The following is a 21,358-nucleotide window of genomic DNA, read 5'->3' as shown; positions in this document are numbered from 1 at the left end:
ATACTTAGATCTCTGATAAAGTAGAATGAGCATGTCTAAAAGCTATGCAGCCCTGGGTTCAAATCCCATCCCTGACACTTATTAGCACCATGACTTGGGACAAGTCACTAAGTCCTTCTAGATGCCAGTTTTGTTTGTAAAATGAAGCTAAAATAACATCTACCTGGTAATAAATGAAACCTATTGTTTCAGAGTGTTTATTGCACTCTGTAAATGTTTGTTGAGCAGACGGGGTAGAAGTCCATTTGTTTAAACCAGAAACTTGCGGTTCTCCTTGATGTCTCCATCTACCACCTATCTTTCAACTACTCAATCACAAATCCCATTAACTCTACCTCTGAAAACATATTAGACTTCTCTCCATCCCTAGCCACCACTCTCGCCCAAGCCACTATCTTCTGCCTGACCACTGTACAGCGTCCTCTCTGATCTGATTTCCCCCAGGGCCTTCTCCTACTCATCCTCCCCAGAGCAGGCATGCTAATCTGATTGGGTAATGTCTCTGCCTCAAGCCCTGGCCCTCAGCAAAGCCTTATGAGTCTGGAAAAAAATTCCTCTGGTTCCACCACACCTAACTTCTAAGCCTTTTTCAGCCCTTCTCAGACTCTGCACTCAAGATCTGAACTTCTTTCAGATTCCTTCCATGAATAGCAGTTTCTCTTACCTTAGGACTTCACACAAAGTATGTTTGCTCTGCCTGAAACAGCCACCGCCCCCACTCCCAGAACACACACACACTTCACCTATTCATCATTCATATTTCAGCTTGAAGGTAATTTCCTCGGGGCCAGACATAGCCATCCCCCTCACATGTGCTCTAGCAACTCTGTCCTTCCTTCATAATACCTGTTACACTCAGCTGTGATGACTTCATGCCTGCCTCCACCACTAAACCAGCTCCAAGAAAAAGAACACAAACCTCTGTCTTATCCATTGCTGTTGCGCCAGTTATTGGAGTCTTTGGCTCAAAGAAGGATGAAGTATATGAATGAATGAATGAATGAATGAATGAGTGATGAATGAGCGAGAAGTCCTTGGTCGCAGGATATGTCCAGGTGAGTGCCTCCTGATAGTACCTAAACTGAATTTAGGGTCTGGATGTGCCTGGAGAACAGACAACCACGTGGGGACGTTTCTGGGCATGGACTGGCCACAGGAGGGCGCCCCCGGTTCATTGTACCTGGCTAGCAGCTCCTTGGTTACTAACCACCAACAGGCGACAGGAGGCGGGTTTTCCCTCTGATGGACTGTGTTGCTCCGCCCAATCTAATTCATCTTTTCCTTGGCCCCGCCCACTTCAGGACTTGTAGACCCTGAGGATGGGCTTGATGGAAGCGCCGCCAACTGAGCTCCCGCAGAGTGCTGTCGGGGCAGAGCCCGCCCTCCAGGCGGCCTGTGAGTGGGCGGCCGGTGGCTAGAGGCGGGCCTCGGGCTTGACTGGCACGCGGCCGTGTCCGCCCCCCTCGCCCAGAGCGGCCGCGCCAGCGCCGGGCACAGCAGAAGTGAGTACGTGAGCGGCGCAGCAAAGACCCGTCCTCGGACCCCTGACGGCCCGCGCACCCCGAGCCCCGGATCCGAGTCGAGCCCGCGGCGTACCCCGGATTACCGTGCACCCCGAACGACGACTACCTGCGCCCTCTCGCTCTGGCTGGCCTCCCCGAGCCCTCTGGCTCCGAGCTCTCCAGCGCCCGATCCTCCTGGACCGGTCTGTCCGGATTCCCGCGGGACCGACCTGCCAGCATCGCCGGCTCCAGGCGCTGCCTCGGTCCCGGAGCCGCTCGCCTGAATTGCACCCCCTCCTGGCCCGATCTCCTGCGACTGTGCGCGAGCCTGCCGCGGAGCCCGAAGAGCGGACCCTCCCCCGGGCGTCCGCAGCCCCGCCGGCGCGGCTAGGCGCGGCCCGGCTCGGCTCCCGGAGCCCCCACGGCCATGGCCCGAGCCCGCCCGCCGCCGCCGCCGCCGCCGCTCCTGCCGCTGCTCCCTCCGCTGCTGCTGCTGCCGCTGCTGCTGCCCGCCGGCCTCCACGCGCTCGAAGGTGAGCGGCGTCGGGGGGCGCGTCCGAGGGTTCAGGTGCTCCGCTCACCCGGGCGTGGGCCGGAGAGAGCCCGCAGTGTGGTTCCGATACGGACCGAGCGCACGCCGGAGGAGGGTCCCCACCTGCGCCCGCTCCCGTGGCAGGAGGAGAGGGCGGCGAGGACGCCCACCGAGACGCCTCGGAGGCTCCGGCTGGTTCCGAGGCCGGCGGTTGCACGGGCTGTACGATCGCGGGCGGCTGGACTCGGGTCCAACGCCTCCGAGAGTCCTGGCCGCGCCGCGCACTTTTGTGCGAGTACCCCGCGGAGAAGCGGGGCCTCCGTACCTCGGGGAGGCGAGCCAGTGTGGGCGACCCCCGCAAGGCGGAGGCTCCGAGGCTGCGGCAGAGTTGTGGGAAGCGGGACTCCCCAGGTGGGGGGGGGGGGGGCGGCGCTGGTTAGGAACCCGTTGGAGTTTATTGTGGGAGTGTGAATGAGTGCACCCCGCTTTGTCGGGGGATGGCTGCGGAGGGTGAAGAGGCGGGGGCCTGTTATTGTTGATGGTTGACTGCGTGCCAGTTGCACACGAGGTGCACGGGCGTTGCACACCGCTCTGCGGGTCCCCCTCCACCTTCTAGCAGGACACCCCCCAGTGCTCCGGTCTCCATCGAGCCCCCGAAGTGGTGGGGTTTGCCCCAGGTGGCACCGGAGCCCTGTGCCTTACCCATGAGCCAGTGGGGAAAGGCCGGGCTTCTCAGTAGCTTCTGTGAAACCTGCCAAGACTGCTGCTGAGAGGGTAGCTCCAACTCCCCAGTGATTGTACTTGAACAGCCCAAGTGTTGTCGGCCCTGGTGCGAGAGCTCACACACATGCCACTTGACACAAGCCTGCCAGGGACAGGGGCACTGACATTGAACGACACACACAATTTCAAAAATGTCCGAGCCATTAAATGAGGGAAGAAAAACCTCCTGTAAGGTGGAGGGAAGGGCACCCCTGAAATTTGGGGGAAATTAGAATATAGGCAGCACTTATTTTTGATATCTTTAACAGATCTAGTCACTTTCTTAGTTGAAGAACAAAAACGACTTCTGTGTGGCTTGATTTGTTCATATGCTCACAATGGGTAAAGTTAAAGGTTGGAAGGAAAAGAAAACACACACAGTTCCAAGAGAAAGGCATCTTCTGGGCTTTCTGATTTTCTCTAGGGAACAACGTTCCTATGGACCCCCTACCCCTTTTATCTCTGAGCCCACTGGTGCTGACAGACCGAGTCCCACCGGCCGACACATGCAAATTCAGACAGACGCACCAAGGTCGCGCCCACACTTGTGCACACTCATCCGCATGTGTGTGATAGGATCGCTGGCGTGAGAAACCAGAGTGGGGCTTTGTTGTTGATTGCCTCAAGGGTGTGAGCCAGGGAGCCTGATGGAGTTCTCAGGTCTGTGTCTTAGCCCAGGAGAGGCGACACAGGCACACACGCTTATGGGGCTATGTGTGCCAGGCCCCAGGGCCCTTGTTGTGGGTGTGGTGGGTGCTGGTGCTCGGAGTAAGGTGGGGGTGTGGTTTGGGTCAGGTGAGGTACGACTACCTGAGGAGGCTCCCCCCCCCCTTCCGCTTTCTGTTTTTTCCTCCCTGTCCTCATCCTTTTCACCCCTCACAATTTGAGGCAGGCCCTAGCAGGAGCTGGCATCTGGAGACCAAGGACCTGAGGGGCTGACCAGGAGACAGAGCCCTGATGAGCTGTAGCCTCTCCCCCATCCCTCTCCTGCCCCCTCAGCTGTGAGAGGCCAGGCCAATGTGCCCCTAGGAAGCAGCAGTGCCTCCAGAGGGTGGCTTTCAACAGTCCCTTTTGCCAACCTCAGACCCTAGTGTCTTCGGTTTGTGTGTGTGTGTGAAAATGAAAGGAAAAGGAGAGATGCCTCAGGGCATTGATCCTAGCCCTGCCAGTACCCCTACTCACCCTCCAGTTCTCCCTCACTGGGAGATGGAATAGGATGGTACCCACCTCCTACGGCTGTTGAATCCTTAATGTGTGTAAAGTTCTTAGCACATAGCTATGGCTATTCAAGGACTTGCTGTTATTGTTATTATTACCCTAGGGTTTGCTCCTTGAGGGACCTCAGAAGTGAAAATTTATGTTGTGCCCTTACCATGTTGGAGGGCAATCACAGGAGAGAATAATGGGGGAGGGAAGGTTAGTCTGAGGAGGGAGAAGTTGTCACCTCACCTCCCTCTCCCTTCAGCTCCGAGCAGCAGGGAGGAAAAGGATGGGAAGAGAGCTGTCCCTGACTCCAGCCTGTCCCCCACCCCTGTTCTGGAGCTGGAAGGTGGGATGGGTAGACTTGAGGTCCTGGGCTGTGACCAGAGAGCAAGCACTGAAGATTTCTTCAGCGCCCCAAGCTCTACGGGCAGGCGGGCGGGGTGATCCGGTCTCCTTGCTCCAGCCTTCCATTTGGCTTTGCCAGTATATAGTTTGCCCTGGGCCTAGGGGAGACTTTGGCTCTCTGCATGGGGGGCTGGGGGAGGAGGGCATTATATTTAGGCTCAGGGTCCTTGAGCTAAGGGTGCTGCCCCTCATGGACCCACTCATTAGATACTCTCTAGTACCCGGTTGCTCTTCCCTCCCTGCACACTTGGGGTTCAGTAAAACTCTGTATCAAAGGATTGCATTAGTTTTCTGTGAGGATGGAGCCAACTAGCTTGTCCTCCCTGGTTAAAGAAATACCCCTCCTCTTGCCCTTTGATTGATTACCCCACCCCCCAACACGCTGAGGTAACACACACACACACAAACACACACACACAGTTGCCCCACAGACACAGGGAAACAAGACCACCTTGTTGCTCACTTTCCTTTCGAGTAATGCTCTCTTGTCTCCCAAGCCAAGATCATTCTCTGTTTCAGAACCAAGAACGGGTACGGGAGTGGGATCCAGTAGGCGAGCGGACCAGGAACGGGGTGTGGGATGAGGAAGGCTGTTTGAACCATAGGTCCCTTATACCTGTGATGGGATGGAGAGGCCCCTGCTGGAAATGTCAGACCCTTTTGAGAAAAGAGAAAACAGTTGTGAGATGGAAAGCCAGCACAGCCCCCTCCCGGCCAAGCCCCAAGCCACGTTAGCTGAGCTGCGGCTGCAGGGGAATGGGTCCCTGAGGGAAAGAGGCAGGGTGTGCGTCCCGCTCTTTCTCAGGCGGCAGCAGCGGCCTCTGTGTAGGTGGTGGCTGAGGGGGACAATGGCCTGGGGTTTTTGTGGCTGGCTCACTTGTTTGAGTTGCCTCTGGTGGCCCCCACCCTCCCTCCCTGTTTGTCATGAGCTGGCACTAAAGAGCTGCCGCGGAGGGACAGTGGCAGGCATTTGGGGGGACCAGTTTGCTTGTCACTGCCTTCCCTTTAGCCAGAACTGCTGCTGCCACCGCTGCTGTGGCCTCAGCGGCAGCGAGCTAAAGCTGAAGCTGCCGTGGGCAAGGCCTCCGCCACCCTCCGCCACCGGCCTTATACTAATTAAACAGCATGAAGAGGCTGAATCACCAGGCCTGCATAGTTTTAAAATTGTAGCCCTGCCTGTTGTGCTGAGTCAAACTGGTTTGTCGAGATTGGGCAGCTGGGGGAGGGGAGAGTGTGGGGAGGGAGCCTGGGTACAGCTGGGCACCTGATGGGGTGGGAGAGGCCCCTTGCCCCGGGGGCTGGCCCTGGCGCCAGGTCTCCTATTGCCTTCTGTCCCCAGACTCCTGGCCAGACCCACTGTGACCTGGATCCCTGGGAAGGGCTCAAAGGCCTCACCTAAGGGCTAGCTCTCCATCCATCCTCCTGACTGGCTGGTAGGGCCAGGACCGGGGTGGGGGGCATGGATGAGCCCTGAGACATCTGGGCTCTCTGCCCTCTGCTTCTTCCTGCCTTCTCCTCCCTCTCAGGTTTATTTAATTATAAATCCCCATGATCTGAGGGGAAGAATGAAAAACAAAATGTGTTCTCTGTTCTGAGATGCTCCCCACTCCTCCTTCTCAGACTTGAGGGCTTCAGCAGGGGCGTGTGGATGAGGGAGGTGGCCTTGGGTGAGATAGGCTCCTCCAGGTCCCATGGCAGGGTCCCTCCTAGACCCCTTGCTCCTCAGGCTAACCACCCTGAGTGTGCAGGTTGGTGCATGCATATATACCATGAGAGAAGACTGGGGACAGATTCCTGGAGTTGGCTGGCTGAGATATGGACCCTGTGTGTGTGGGGGGGAGGGGGCAGGGGGGCAGGGTGGGGGTGCAACTCAGGGATAGCATGAAGTTCGTTCTCTCTTTGCAGGCAGGACTCTGGGATGCACCTCCTCACCCAGACCACAGCCCCTCTGTCCTCCTGCCCCTGCACACGCTGCTCCAGCCCCGGGGAAAGACCTTTTCCCCACCTCAGCGTCCCTGGGCTGGAATTTGGCTTGGAGGCATCTTGCTTATCTCTAGAATTTTTTAGTTCCTTGAGTTTCCTTTGACACCCCTACTCCCCAGGTAGGGTGCTGTGGGGCCTGGCAGGTGTGACCAGGGCAGGTGGCAGGCTCCTAGTTGGCTGCCCCTGTACCAGGGCAGCCCAGTGAAGCTCTCAGACACAGGCCGGCTGCCCTGTTCTCCTCATGCTGGGCCCCCAACTTATGTGTGGAAGTGTTGCCTGCAGTTCCCAGGGCTAGATCTCTTCATGTTGCCACCCCCTCCCCAACGGCTCAGGGGCCCTGCAGTGCCATTGTGCTGGCAGGAAAGTGGCCTGCTGCTTGGCCAAGGGCTCTCTACCTGGGGAGGCTGCACCCAGCCACACCCAGAACCATCTTCATGCCCCTGCGCCACCCCCAGCCTTGTGACCTGTGACAGCTCCAGCATGTGCCAGGGTGACAGGAAGCAGGTCTGGTCCAGGCTACCCAGTACCACTGCTTTCTTAGCACACACTCCCCCTCCCAACTCTTCCCATAGGAAGACTGTACTTGCAGTGTGTGTGTGTGGGGGTGTGTGTGTGTGTGTGCTGCATGTGCGTGAAGGATGAACCTCTGAGGCTTTACACAAACTCACACTGTGTCTGTATGCTCCTGTGGCATGTTTCAGTGCAAATGGGCCTCTGTGTGCGTGCAGCTGATGCTAGTGTGTGTGACGTGTGTGTGACTATGTAAGAGCATGTAAGAGTCTGTACAGGAAAACTGGTGTTTTTCTTTGCACTTGACTACACTCAAAACTGTGCCTTGTGGCTGGCAATAGTGTGTGCAGTTGGGTGTGTAAGGAGAATGTACAGTTGGGTGTGTGTTCCTCCGTGTATGCCTATGTCTCAGGAAATCTGCACATATGAAGGCTGTAAGAGTGACTCTTGGTGTAAGGCAAGCCCAATCTGTGTGTAGGAAAGTTTCACTGTATGTGAACGTCTAAAGAAGACTAATCTGTTTGTACCATATGCATCCGAGTGTCTGAGAGAGACAGACCATGGCTATGTGTGAAGCCGTGTGTGTCTTCAGGCAGCGGTGGCTTTGCGTGTTTTTGGCCCCCATATGTGTTGACTTGTCCCTCTTTGGCCCCAGGGGTGGGGAATGAACCTAGCCACTGAGAGAGAACTGGGTGAGACGTGTGTGTCTGTATGTTTGTGCACAGGCGAGGGCCACACAGCTGCCGCCACGCGGCTTCTCTCTGTCGCTCTGGAAGTGCAATTGCTTCGCTTCTGAGCATTGAAGGCCCAGTTCCAGAAAGTCCCCAGGCCTGGGGTCCACTTCCCTGCTTACTTTTGGGGGGCCGTTGGGGTTCCCCGCCTGACCAAATCCTGTATCTGGGAGTGGCCAGCTGCTCTCTGGTCTCCCTGCAGCAGCCACATGGTGGAACAGAAGAGGGCAGGGGTGCAGGCAACAGCTGGAGAGTTTGGAAACTGCTCACTCACTTTTCTTTTGTCCTTATCCCCACACCTCATATCCTTTACCCCAACCCCAGCACACGCACATGCGCACGCGCGCACACAAGCGCACACACACACACACACACACACACACACACACACCACATAGCAGGAAAAAGGTGGGCTCTGCTGGGTTGGGTCTCTCCCTCCCAGTGCCACAGACAGGGGGATTCTGCACCCCACCACACACACACACACACACACCCTTTCTGAGGCTGGGACACAGGCACCTCAGGTCTCTGTCTTGCTGAAGGAAGCCGACCTCACCCCTCCCCCAAGAGCAAGCCCCCTCCTCATCAGGGTGACCGGAGCCCTTCCTCAGGCACACATGACTCGAAATCCAAGTCCTCTCCTCATTAATGGGAAAAATGTGCGGAGATTGAGCGATGGCCAAGGCTGAGCGATGGCCAAGGGCCGATCCCCTCCCTCCCTCCCTTGCTCTCTCCCCAGAAATTAAACAGAAATGAAGAGCCTCCCCCTTTCTCCTGCCCACCCCCCTCTTCCCACCTCCCCACGCCTCCCTCCACTCCCTCCCTCAGAGCCAGCGCTGGGCTTGTTTTAAACTGTGGAGGAATCTGGCTGAAGGGGGGAGGGGGCTGAATATTTGGGTTTAAACAGTTCCAGATGGGTTTGGCACAGGCTGAGCAGAAGGAAGTGCGAGAGAGGGAGGAGGGAGGCAGCCGAGGGAGCGGTGGGAGCCTTGCCTGCTCGGGAGGCGGGCGGGTGGCGGGTGGCGGGCAGCGGGCAGACTAGCAGGCGGACTGGCTGGCGGGCTGGGGGAGGGGTGCGTTTGGCTGGGCTGGCTCCCAGGGACAGGACTACTTGGGACTGCTGGCTGGGGAAGAGGCCACTTGGCAACCTCCCTCTCTGCCTCTGTCTCCTTGGGCCTCCTTGTCTCTCCATCTCACTGTCTTTTGTAGTGCGCCGCCGGCCATCCCAGCTGTCTGGTCCCAACCAGCCGTCTCTCACATCCTCCTGCTCGGTGCTGCCCACCCCACCGTCCGCCTCTAGAAGGCCCCTGCTCTGCCGGCCAGCCTCTTTCCCTGCTTGTCTCTGGGCCCCTGCTTCTGCCCATCTCCTCATCCCTCCTGCCCCCCCCCCCCCCCAATATTGGTGTCTGTCTGCCAGAGGGGCCTGTCAGGCCACCGACCAAGAGGCTGGGAGGACTCACCCTGCAGCCTGCCCTCCAGGAACCAGAGCTGCTGCAGGGAGAGGGCCGGCCTCACTCAAAGTGCATGGCTGCCCCCCTGGCATCACTTGGGCCCCAGGGCCACCACTGCCTCCTCCACCACCCTCAGCTCGGACCCATCTGCAGGAAACCAAGCAAGGCTGCCAGCCTGGAGCCTGTGGGGTTTGGGCCTTTTCCCTCTGGGTGCTCTCAACCTGCCCCACTGCTGATGTAGAGGCCTCCAGAGGTTCTGGGGTGACTGTGCCCCATTCCAGCTCAGACTTGAGGGGAGGATGGCTGGTTGGCACTTCTCTCCCCTCTTGCCTGCTCCTAGATCTGATCTTGGGGTCACGCTGTCAGAGAGCAGAGTTGTCCAGCCAGAACCCAGAGCCAGGTTCTGAGGGGAGCAAGTTTATGTTGGAAACATTCATGGGTTTCTCCTGTGGCAGAGCAAGGGGAAATAGGTAAGGAGCCACAAGTCAGAAAAGGATTGGTGCTGTGACAAAGCCCCTAGCCCTGGATGCCCAAGGAAGGCACCTAACCCTGACTTAGGGATTCAGGGAAGGCTTCCTGGAGGCGGTGACAGCTTGGTTGGGCTTAAAGGATACACAGCAGCTTCCCCTGTTCCTCTTTTACAGAGGAGCACATTGCTCTGGTTAAGGGGTTAGTTGTGGAGTCAGATAGACCTGAATTTGAACCACCCTTCAGCCCTTCACCCCACCTCCTAGCAGTTGCACTTGAGGCCATATATTTATCTGAGCTTTGGTTTTCTCGTCTGGGAAAGGTGTATAGGCCATATATTTATCTGAGCTTTGGTTTTCTCGTCTGGGAAAGGTGTACACCAACAGTACCTTTATCTAAAGATTGTGGGAAGAACTGCACTAGCTCTCAAGGAGCTGGTCTGGCTCATGGTGGCCTTCTTCCCACCCTCAAAGAGCATTCCTGCCCCATCCCCCAGGTGGCTGAGTGGGAGGGAGGCTGAGGTGGAGTGGGCTCTGGCCTCTGACTGCCCTCCCCTTCCCTGGGCTTGTGTGGGGCTGGGCCTTTGTGTTGGGAATGGAGTCAGGGGAGGCCTGGGCAGCAGGGTCTGAAGCACACGGCCCTTTGTTCCAGCATAAAGGCCCTGCTGGCCCTTTGTGTGGAGATTAGCCGAGACTGTAGGTGTGTGAACTGGCCCTGGCTCTTGCCTCATTAACCCAGGCCTGGGGTCAGCAGCAAACACCCACTCTCAGCTGGCCTGACTGACATCCCTGGCGATAGCTGCAGGGTCTTCTCCAGGTGGGGGAGCTGCTGAGGGGTTTGGGGACTTAGGGGAGGGGTGGGGTGTGTTTGGCTTTTACTGGGTGACCTCTTCCTTCCCATCCTGCGCTTGGCCCCTGACCTTTTTTCTTTGGTTGCTCCCCCAGAGACCCTCATGGACACAAAATGGGTGACATCTGAGTTGGGGTGGACATCTCATCCAGAAAGTGGGGTAAGACTTCCTTCCTCACCCTCTCTCCTGAGTGTTGGTTGCCCCTTGCATCGCTAGCATCCGTCCTCCTGGTTATACCAGGGCTGGAGAACAGGGCGCTCCCTCTCTCTCTCTTCCTCTCTCTTCCTCTCTCTCTCTCTCTCTCTCTCTCTCTCTCTCTCTTTCTCTCTTTCTCTCTCTCTTTCTCTTTCTCTCTCTCTCTCTCTCCCTCTCCCCCCCCCCCCCTCTTTCTCTCTCTGTCAGTTTCACTTCCTGCAGCATCCCCATCCTTTTCACCTGTCACCTGCCTTCTTTGCCTGATGGCACATCTCTCATCCTCCTGTGTCCCCCTCCCACATACATCATCTCTGTCCCGTTCTCTACCCACCCCTCAGCCTGTCTTCAGCCTATTCCTGTCCCTCTCCCCTCTCCAGCCTGACAGCCCTTTGCTTGTCAGCCCTGGCGCTCTCCCTCCTTCCTGGGTCCCTGGGAAGAGCACTGGCTTGGGAACCAGGAAACCTCGGTCCCAGATCTCGAACTTGCTCTGTGACCTTGAGCAAGGCAGCTTACCTTTCTGGGCCTCCATGTCTTGGCTACTAAATCCCTGTAGTCCTGACATCTCTGAAATATTCTAATTAACCTCCCTAGTTGGCCTCCACAACCACACTAAGCCCCGAAACACTAGGGTTTGGTGGCACTGCAGGCCTCGGCCACCAGGCCTGACGGTGTGACCTCGGGCAAATCCCTGCCTTTGTGAGCCCTGACTTCCTTTTCTCTAGCGTGGGGACAACAGATACACCTTCTCATGGGGTTGTTGTAAAGGGTAAATGTGATAGCCAATTTTACTGAATGCTTGCTCTATAGCAGGCACTGTTACAAGGACGTTGCATGTTTTACTGCCTCATAGCCTCAGTTACTTCCAGTCAGCCCGTTTTTACAGCCACTGACACTAAGGCACAAAGATAATAAACATTACGGCTAATACTCACATAGTATTTATCAAGTGCCCTAAGTGCTCTATGCACTTAAAGTCATTGAGTCCTTGCACGTCTTTATTCTTGCCGCGTTACCGATGGGGAAATGGAGGCGCAGGGAAGTTAAGGGACTTGTCCAGAGTCACACAGCATGCAGAGACCTGGGATTTGAACCCAGATAGTCGGTGTGTTCAGCTACTACATTGCAGAAGCATCTCTGTGAAGTAAATATAGCAGATCTGGGCATGTGGCGAGCACCTGGCAAATGTTGGTGCTCACTCCCTGTCTTTTTCACTTGGCCCATGTACAGTGGGAAGAGGTGAGTGGCTACGACGAGGCCATGAACCCCATCCGCACGTACCAGGTGTGTAACGTGCGCGAGTCAAGCCAGAACAACTGGCTTCGCACGGGGTTCATCTGGCGGCGAGATGTGCAGCGGGTCTACGTAGAGCTCAAGTTCACTGTGCGTGACTGCAATAGCATCCCCAACATCCCCGGCTCCTGCAAGGAGACCTTCAACCTCTTCTACTACGAGGCTGACAGCGATGTGGCCTCAGCCTCCTCCCCCTTCTGGATGGAGAATCCCTACGTAAAGGTGGACACCATCGCGCCCGATGAGAGCTTCTCGAGGCTCGATGCCGGCCGTGTCAACACCAAGGTGCGCAGCTTCGGGCCGCTGTCCAAGGCCGGCTTCTACTTGGCCTTCCAGGACCAGGGTGCCTGCATGTCACTCATCTCCGTGCGTGCCTTCTATAAGAAGTGTGCATCCACCACTGCAGGCTTCGCCCTCTTCCCAGAGACCCTCACTGGGGCCGAGCCCACCTCACTGGTCATTGCCCCTGGCACCTGTATCGCTAACGCTGTAGAGGTGTCAGTGCCCCTCAAGCTCTACTGCAACGGTGACGGGGAGTGGATGGTGCCTGTGGGCGCCTGCACCTGTGCCACCGGCCATGAGCCAGCTGCCAAGGAGTCCCAGTGCCGTGGTGAGTGGGGACTGGCCTGGGGGGCAGAGGGAGGGAAGGGCTTGCGCCACAGCCGCCTATTGCCCCCTGTCCACTGCTTCCTACCTGCCAGGCAAGGTAGTCTGGTGTCAGGTCTGGGGTGGGGGAGGAAAGGGAAGAGGGGTATCGGGTGCAGAGAATGTGCTGCAAGGAGGGAGCCGAGAGAAGATGAGGAGAGGTACCCGGATAAAAAGAAGAAAAAAATGAAACTAAATAGAGAGGAAGGGAGACAGGAGAAATCTTGACAAGGAGGCCCCTGGAGAACCTGGTCAGAGACTCAGGAGGCCAGCAAAGATGCCTGTTTGTCCCACCCCAAGGGTACGCCTCACCCCGGAAATACAGCTGTGGCGACAGGGGCTGTGGCACTGCGTGGTTGGCCCTTTCACCTTGGGGGTCTTATCTGCTCCTTGAAAGGCGGTACTTAGGCACAGTGCACTGGGACCCAGCCCCTGAAGCCTGAGTCCTGCTTCTGCCCTGTGAGACCTTGGGCAAATTGCTTAACTCGTGAACCTGGGTTTCCGCGTGTGCAGAACAGGGACAGTAGTGATTTCTTTATGGAGGCGGAGTGGGGCTTACCTGAGTAGGTGCCTGTGGAGCCTTGGAGCCGTGCCTGGCACGTGGCGAGCACAAATGCTGTGGGAGTTCAGTTGACTCTCAGGAGCCCTGGGCTGCACGGGGATCGGGGATGGGGATTGGGGCAGGGCGGGGCGGGGGGCGAGGGGCGGGTTTGTCCGTATTTCTTACACGAGTTGATTAGGAGGCTTGTCTCTGGTGGCTTGCAGTGTGCTCCTAAGACCTGACAGTGTACAGGACTTCTCTTATTTGAGTCTCACCACAACCTTTTGAGGCCGATTCCAATTATGTCCCCTATTTTGCCAATAAGGAAACTGAGCCTCAGAGAGGTTCTGCACTCAAGGCCTCATAGATGGGATTGTGGGAGCTGGGCCTAAAGCCTTGTCCAGCGCTTTGCCACGCAGGACAAGGTGCCCGAGCCTGTCTCCTGTCCCCATTGCCCGATTCTGTTGAGGGATGGGAGCCGGCCCTATGCATAGCCCTAAGTTGAGGGGCTGGCTGCCCCAACCTGTCTGTGAGGCCAGTGTTGGGTGTTGTCCTGAGAAGGTGAATAGTGCCTTGCCAGGCCCCTCTCACTTTTCTAAGGGAACCTGCCCCAGACTTCCTCTTCCTAAGTGGAGAAAGGGGGTGGGGGTGATGAGCCTGACAGCCTGAAGAGGGGCTAACACTCCGCAGGTCCCTGGCAGGAAATGCACACTGGTTCCCATAGCAACCAGGCTGGCCTGGCCTCTGCCCCCTCCCCCACTGGCTCAAAAGAGCTTGGATGGAATATCACCTTAGTGAGGGGAGATTAAACCCCAGAGAGAGGCATAGCCCCAACCCTGGGCATTCCACACGCTGGAGGACCTCCCCAGAGGCAGTATTTGTGGAGAGGGTGGCCACCTGCTTTAGTGTGTCCAGGGCATTCCTAGTCAATGCCCATTGTCCTAACATGATTATTACTAACGATCCCTTTCACTCTGGAAATATTCCAGTTTGAATAATAAGTTATATGGCCATCATAGACCCGGGTCCCGGGCCCAAGCGCAGGTGGTAGATAGCAGGAGAGGCAGCAGAGAGGGGTGTTCAGGCATCCAGCTCTGGGCTCTCTGGAGCCTGGGGTTCCCCTTGGGGATGCTTTGAGGCCTCTGAACTCCAAGTGACCCAGCTTTCAGGCCTGCTTTTTTTCCTCTCCTTTCCTCACCCCACTTCTGCCCCCAGCCCTGCCCAAGGGCAGAAAGAAGCTGCTGCCCTGCTCCAGGTGGGTGGGGAGAGAAGTTGGTTGTGAAGCTCAGAGGCCCCCATCTCCAGTCTGTCCTGGAGTGGCCTTGAGGGTCCCAGGGTTTCCCTCGGGCTTCAGAGAGGGGTGGGGCATCCCAGTGGAGCCGAGGGTGCTGCCAGTTTGCTAGTGGGCTCTTCCCATCTTCTGCCTCTTCCTCTTCTCACTTCCCTGTCTCTACAAGCCCAGGCTGTCCAGGCTGAAGTCTTCATCATTGGGGCACCAGGTTGGGGGCAGGGTCGGGGAGGAATTCGCTGACGTGGGGTTTCCATGGGGAAAAAGGGCCTTTTGTAGCTGCAGGTGGAGTTGGGCAATACCAGCGTGGCCCCCACAGTCTAGAAGGTGGAGGGGCCAAGAGCTGTGCTGGGGAAGGGCCAGGTTCTCACGGGGATGTGGAGGATTGGTGTCTGCAGGGAAGGGAGTTGAGCACACCCTTCCTCTTCTCCCCCACAGCCTGTCCCCCTGGGAGCTTCAAGGCGAAACAGGGAGAGGGGCCCTGTCTCCCCTGCCCCCCCAACAGCCGCACCACCTCGCCAGCCGCCAGCATCTGCACCTGCCACAATAACTTCTACCGTGCAGATTCGGACTCTGCAGACAGTGCCTGTACCAGTGAGTGAACACGCCTCCCCACAGGCCCTGGCTCCAGGCCTTGCCTCTGCTGGCCGGCCTGGGAGGGCCTAAACGGTCACTATGAATATCTCCATTTTCCATATGGGGAAACTGAGGCTCAGCTAGGAAGTGACTGGTCCTTCCACCAACGTTTAATGAGCACCTACTAGCTGTTGAACATCAGGATCTGGCTGGGCCTTCTAGTCCATCTTCCTCTGTGCAGAACCATGGCTCTCTTGGCCCAGCTCTAACCCTAGAGCGGTCCTCACATCCATGGAGTCGCCTGGTGTCCCGCTCTCTCCCTGCTCTGGCCTTTGGTGTGTCAGGCATTGTGCCAGGCACCAGGGATGTGGAAGAGAATAAGATACAGTCACTGCCCAAAAGGCAACCTGGTGGGAGAAACAGATATGAAGACAGATAATGACCATATAATGTGCTAAGTGCTAGGCTGGAGGGATGCCCAGGAATTGTGTTGTGGGAGTGCAGAGGACAGGGAGAGGATGCATTAGGAAGGCTTCCAAGAGGAGGTGACATCTCAAGTTGAGCCTTGAAGGCTAACCAGGAGTCTGTCCAATGAAGAAGTGTATGTAGGAAAGGTGTCTGCTTATTAAAACAGAGGCCAAGGCAAGGAGGGAAAAGCAGGTTGGAGTGTGCAGGAACTCTGTGCAGAAGGATGGTCCTAGGCCCCTTAGCTCACTGCCTTCTCCCTCCTCCTCCTCTGCAGCTGTGCCATCCCCACCTCGGGGTGTGATCTCCAATGTGAATGAGACCTCGCTGATCCTCGAGTGGAGTGAGCCCCGGGACCTGGGTGGCCGGGACGACCTCCTGTACAATGTCATCTGCAAGAAGTGCCATGGGGTCCCCGGGCCCGGGGGTGCCTCGGCCTGCTCACGCTGTGACGACAACGTAGAGTTTGTGCCTCGGCAGCTGGGCCTGACAGAGCGCCGGGTCCACATCAGCCACCTGTTGGCCCACACACGCTACACCTTTGAGGTGCAGGCAGTCAACGGTGTCTCGGGCAAGAGCCCTCTGCCGCCCCGCTACGCGGCTGTGAATATCACCACCAACCAGGCTGGTGAGGAGGGGACTCAGGAGGGTCGGGCCTGGGCCATCTTCCCCAGACAGAGTCGAGGTTTCTGAGGGCCTGCCAACGGACCACCAGGGGGCCCATGGGACCTGGGTCCTTGGAGGAACCGGTGGTGAGCCCCCACTCTTCCCCTAGCCCCGTCTGAAGTGCCTACACTCCACCTGCACAGCAGCTCAGGCAGCAGCCTGACACTCTCCTGGGCACCCCCCGAGCGGCCCAACGGCGTCATCCTGGACTATGAGATGAAGTACTTTGAGAAGGTCAGAGCCTCAAGGGGCAGGAGGAGGCCTTGGGACAAGAAGATTACACCCAGAGAGTGTTAGGACCCTTGGGAGCAAGGCCTTGGGTCCTGGGGGGTGGGGGTGGGGTCCTGGAGGGTTGGGGGGGGGTTCATGGGGTGGGCAGGGGCTAACTGGCTTCAGAACCCACTGAGACCCTCCTTCCTCCTGGTGGTGTAGAGTGAGGGCATTGCCTCCACGGTGACCAGCCAGAAGAACTCTGTGCAGCTGGACGGGCTGCGGCCCGAGGCTCGCTATGTGGTCCAGGTCCGCGCCCGCACCGTCGCTGGCTATGGGCAGTACAGCCGCCCGGCTGAGTTTGAGACCACAAGTGAGAGAGGTACATCCCCTCTGTGCCTATTCATGCCCCGGCCCACACTTTCCATCCCTCCCCTCACCAGTGCCCTCCCGTCTCCAGGCTCCAGTGCCCTGCAGCTCCAGGAGCAGCTGCCCCTCATTGTGGGCTCGGCCACGGCTGGGCTTGTCTTCGTGGTGGCTGTGGTGGTCATTGCTGTTGTCTGCCTCAGGTACTCCCAGGCCCACGCGTGCTCCCATGCTGACTAGGGCTTTTCCTTAGTACCCTAGTGCCCAGGTGAATCACTACCCACATCGAACCAGAGCCACAGCCTTCCCTGGGCCCAGGCTCTCCTTGCTGGAAAGGTCCTCTCCAGTCCACGTCCACATCCTCACCTGTTCCCTCCATACCCCCTGAAGCCACTGGCAGAGTGGACGAAGTCCACTGAGCCCCTTGCCCAGAGACCCAGTGGCTGCTGTAACCACCGACCTTACAGCCCGGCACTGGGCCATCCCCTGGGCACGCTACCCTTCCTGTGTGCCCTAGGGTCCCCTGAACCAAGATTGCTGTGGGACTTGTCTCAGGCCTCCTCTCCCGCCCCTCCCTCCAGGAAACAGCGCCATGGCTCGGATTCAGAATACACGGAGAAGCTGCAGCAATATAGTGAGTTTGTCTCCTTAAGTTCCCTTGGTGCCTGCAGGGCTTGGAGATGCCTCCTCCTGCTTCCAATCAGTGCCACTTCCTGAGCCTCTACCTCACTCCCACCAGCCTCAGAGATGAATGAGATGTGACCCCTGTCCTCAAAGGCAGTCCAGTGAAAAAGACAAGATGTGTATACATAGGAAACAATGAGAGAATAATTCAGTGTTAAGCTGGGTGTTCCTGTTTGAAGGGCAGTAAGGGTTCAGAGAAGAGGAAGGCTTCCTGGAGGAGGTGGCCTTGGGCTGAGCTGAGCCAGGCAGGATGAGGGTTTAGAGGGGTGGGGGAGAGCATTCCTGGCTAGAGGAGCCTTTGGAAGGTAGTGGGTGGGGTAGGGAGAGTGCCCAACTGTGGGGGCAGTGAGAAGACTGGCTTGACAGCTGCTGGGAAGCAAGGCTAGGTTCTTGCGGCCAGTCCTTGGAGGGTCGTGCAAGGCAGGCAGAGGAGTTGGGACTTGACTGCACCATAGGTAATGGGAAAGGCTCTCAAGCTGGGGAGTGATACAATGAAAGTATTGTTTTGGGGAGACAGGTATGCAGGTGGATCGGTGGGAAAAGTCCAGAGGCAGAGAGCCCGGCTGGGAGGCGATTGCAATAGTTGGAGTGTTGAAGGCCTGGACAAGGACAGGAGCAGTGTGAATGGGGGAGGGGCAAATGTGAGAGGTTTGGACATGATGAGAGATGAGGGTGAAAGAAGAAGAATCCTAGGTGCCTTTTATGGTCACTAGTTCTCACAGAGGGATGGTGGGAGGGAGGGGAAAGTTGTGGCTTCAACAGAGAGGAATATGGAGCTGGCTTAGCAGGGAGGTCACAACCTGTGCTTCCACCAGGGGTGACAGCCTGAGGGTGCAGACTGATGAGTTCCCTCACTGAAGAGCCGCCCCCTTTCACACCCACCTTTCTTCCTCTAGTCGCTCCTGGAATGAAAGTTTATATTGACCCTTTTACCTACGAGGACCCTAATGAGGCTGTGCGGGAGTTTGCCAAGGAGATCGATGTGTCCTGTGTCAAGATTGAGGAGGTGATTGGAGCTGGTGAGTCCCCAGGGGCACAGTGGGGATGGGAGGTTGGCGGGAGGCGGGGGGTGGCGGGGGGGTACCCCAGGGGAGGGCTGAGGCAGGCTGGGTATAGGAGCAGTCCCAGAAATAGCTTACTACCTGTGCCCTGTGCCCTGCAGGGGAGTTTGGGGAAGTGTGCCGGGGTCGACTGAAACAGCCCGGCCGCCGGGAGGTGTTCGTGGCCATCAAGACGCTGAAGGTGGGCTACACTGAGAGGCAGCGACGGGACTTCCTAAGTGAGGCCTCCATCATGGGTCAGTTTGACCACCCCAACATAATCCGGCTGGAGGGTGTGGTTACCAAAAGTCGGCCAGTCATGATCCTCACCGAGTTCATGGAGAACTGTGCCCTGGACTCTTTCCTCCGGGTAAGAGCCAGCCTCCAGCCCCTCCCCTTTCTCCTGCCCCAAAAAGCTGGGTTGGGCAAACCACTTCCTCCCACAAGTCGCACCGACCGTGTTCAAGTCCATGGATATTTATTAAGGTGGCCTGGTGCAGGGAACCAGCAGGGCGTTTAGAGCCAGAGAGACCCCAGTTCTCACACCCTGACTCTGTCCCTACTGCCTTTGTGACTTCAGGCTTTGCTTACCTTCTGAGTCTAGCTGCCCTGGCTGTAAAATGCGAGTACTGGATCTATTTGGGTCCTCACGGGGATTGATTGAGATGTTGTATAAAGATGCCTGCCACACAGTAGGTCAGCTTCCTTACTCTCAGTGCCCTCTGGACATGGTCCCAAGGATAAGCAAAGCATAGTCTTGGAGGACTTGGAGAGGGTGGGCAGGCAGGCGTTGGGCAGGCCCTGGGCCAGAAGGGAGGTGATGGGCCTGATTCAGCTTGCTCGTTGCCTCCAGCTCAACGATGGACAGTTCACAGTCATCCAGCTGGTGGGCATGTTGCGGGGCATTGCTGCCGGCATGAAATACCTGTCCGAGATGAACTATGTGCACCGTGACCTGGCTGCCCGCAATATCCTTGTCAACAGCAACCTGGTCTGCAAAGTCTCAGACTTTGGCCTCTCCCGCTTCCTGGAGGATGACCCCTCTGATCCTACCTACACCAGCTCCCTGGTACAGGAAGCAGCCGGGAGGGAGTCTGGGGGCGGGGCCAACCAGGCAGGGGCTCAGGGCTGGGGATCAGCCCGGAGTCATAGGGTGAAGGGCATGTGCCCCCCCCACCAGGGTGGAAAGATCCCCATCCGCTGGACTGCCCCAGAGGCCATAGCATATCGGAAGTTCACCTCTGCTAGTGACGTCTGGAGCTACGGAATCGTCATGTGGGAGGTCATGAGCTATGGAGAGCGACCCTACTGGGACATGAGCAACCAGGATGTGAGTGGGACCAGAGTGGTCCAGTGGGTGGGGGCTGGCTGTGGAGTGGAATGGTTGCTCACTCCAGGTTTCCCTGTTCTTGGCTCAGGTCATCAATGCCGTGGAGCAGGATTACCGGCTGCCCCCACCCATGGACTGCCCCACAGCACTGCACCAGCTCATGCTGGATTGCTGGGTGCGGGACCGGAACCTCAGGCCCAAATTCTCCCAGATTGTCAACACCCTGGACAAGCTCATCCGCAATGCTGCCAGTCTGAAGGTCATTGCCAGCGCCCAGTCTGGGTCAGTACCTCTGCTTCTGCTCTGACCTTGCTCTTCAGCCAACAGCCCTACCCCGGCTTGTTAGGACTTACCAGGTCCCTCCCTTCTCCCACAGCATGTCACAACCCCTCCTGGACCGCACAGTCCCGGATTACACAACCTTCACGACAGTTGGTGACTGGCTGGACGCCATTAAGATGGGGCGGTACAAGGAGAGCTTTGTCAGTGCGGGGTTTGCATCCTTTGACCTGGTGGCTCAGATGACTGCAGAGTAAGTGTGCCTCAGATTTGGAGTGGCAGGGCAGGGGGTCTGAGCTGGGCTCAGGGTGGTGAGCAGAAGGAGAGGGACTGACCCTGCCCTTGATCCATCTGCAGAGACCTGCTCCGGATCGGAGTCACCTTGGCTGGCCACCAGAAGAAGATCCTTAGCAGTATCCAGGACATGCGGCTGCAGATGAACCAGACGCTGCCCGTGCAGGTCTGACACCCAACTCCCACCGGGTGTGTGTGCCCCTCAAGGACTACACAGGGACTCTGACCGGTCGGCTGGACTATTAGACTTTTGGATGCCTGGCCTTAGGCTGTGGCCCAGAAGATGAAAGTTTGGGGAGGCCCAAGCTGGGACTTCTCCTCCAGGCCTGTGCTCCCTCCCCAGAAAGTGTGCCCAAAACCTCTTCATATTGAAGATGGATTAGGAGAGGGGTGATGACCCCTCCTCAAGCCCCTTGGGGGCCCAGGCCTTCCTGTTCTCCAGTGGGGGATCCCCACCACTTCAGACTTGGCTGTTCTTCAGTGGAGGTCCTGGCAGGAGCAGGTGGGGGATAAGCCTGGGTTCCATAGGGCCCAGCCCTGGCAGGGGTCTGGCCCCCCAGGTAGGAAGAGAGCAGGCCCTCCCTCAGGAACTGGAGGAGGGGACTCCAGGAATGGGGAAATGTGACACCCCCATTCCCAAGCCAACTGGCACCTCCAGTTTGCACAGGGACTTGTTCTGGGGGCTGAGGGCCCTGCCCCACCCCCGCCCTTGGTGCTGTCATAAAAGGGCAGGCAGGGGCAGGCTGAGGAGCAGCCCTTGCCCCCCCAGAGACTGACTCTCAGAGCCAGAGATGGGTTGTGTGTGTGTGTGTGTGTGTGTGTGTGTGTGTACAGAGAGCGTGGGTGAGCGTGTAAAAGCTTGGCCCTGTGCCCTGCAGTGGGGCCAGCTGGGCCATCAGCGGAATAAAGGCAATAAGACGATTCTCTTGCCCCTTCTTATTCCACTCCCAAGGCAGGATTCCCTGGTGCCCGAAAGTGCCAGCTCTTCAGAATTTCCTGGAGTCATTGGGAGACCAGGTCCAGGCTCAGCTTTCCTTTTTTGCTTTGTCATCAGTGCATCTAACTTCTTGGCAGTGGGTGATGACAGTAGAG

The 21,358-nt window shown here is 57.5% G+C and overlaps 1 protein-coding gene across 6 annotated transcripts; it reads left to right on the top strand.

The window, feature by feature from the left end:
- Positions 1–1,353: 1,353 nt before the first annotated feature.
- On the top strand, positions 1,354–21,188 carry EPHB3 (EPH receptor B3). 6 transcript variants are annotated; one of them, XM_036350290.1, is made up of 16 exons: positions 1,354–2,035; positions 10,492–10,556; positions 11,820–12,492; positions 14,795–14,950; positions 15,675–16,025; positions 16,173–16,297; positions 16,496–16,646; positions 16,734–16,842; positions 17,221–17,273; positions 18,220–18,342; positions 18,486–18,733; positions 19,217–19,432; positions 19,544–19,693; positions 19,782–19,975; positions 20,070–20,225; positions 20,330–21,188. In XM_036350290.1, exons 1-16 carry the CDS (start codon positions 1,930–1,932, stop codon positions 20,436–20,438), a joined length of 2,985 nt encoding a protein of 994 aa, XP_036206183.1. In that variant the 5' UTR covers positions 1,354–1,929; the 3' UTR covers positions 20,439–21,188. The 6 variants fall into 6 exon arrangements, with proteins under 6 accessions (XP_036206183.1, XP_036206179.1, XP_036206180.1 ...); XM_036350287.1 differs by having other exon boundaries at positions 1,355–2,035; positions 16,496–16,655; XM_036350286.1 differs by having other exon boundaries at positions 19,217–19,693.
- Positions 21,189–21,358: the final 170 nt, after the last annotated feature.

This window comes from Myotis myotis, unplaced genomic scaffold, assembly GCF_014108235.1.
Source record: "Myotis myotis isolate mMyoMyo1 unplaced genomic scaffold, mMyoMyo1.p scaffold_m19_p_2, whole genome shotgun sequence".
Classification (NCBI taxonomy): Eukaryota; Metazoa; Chordata; class Mammalia; order Chiroptera; family Vespertilionidae; genus Myotis; species Myotis myotis.
This window is presented reverse-complemented; position numbering and strand designations above follow the sequence as displayed.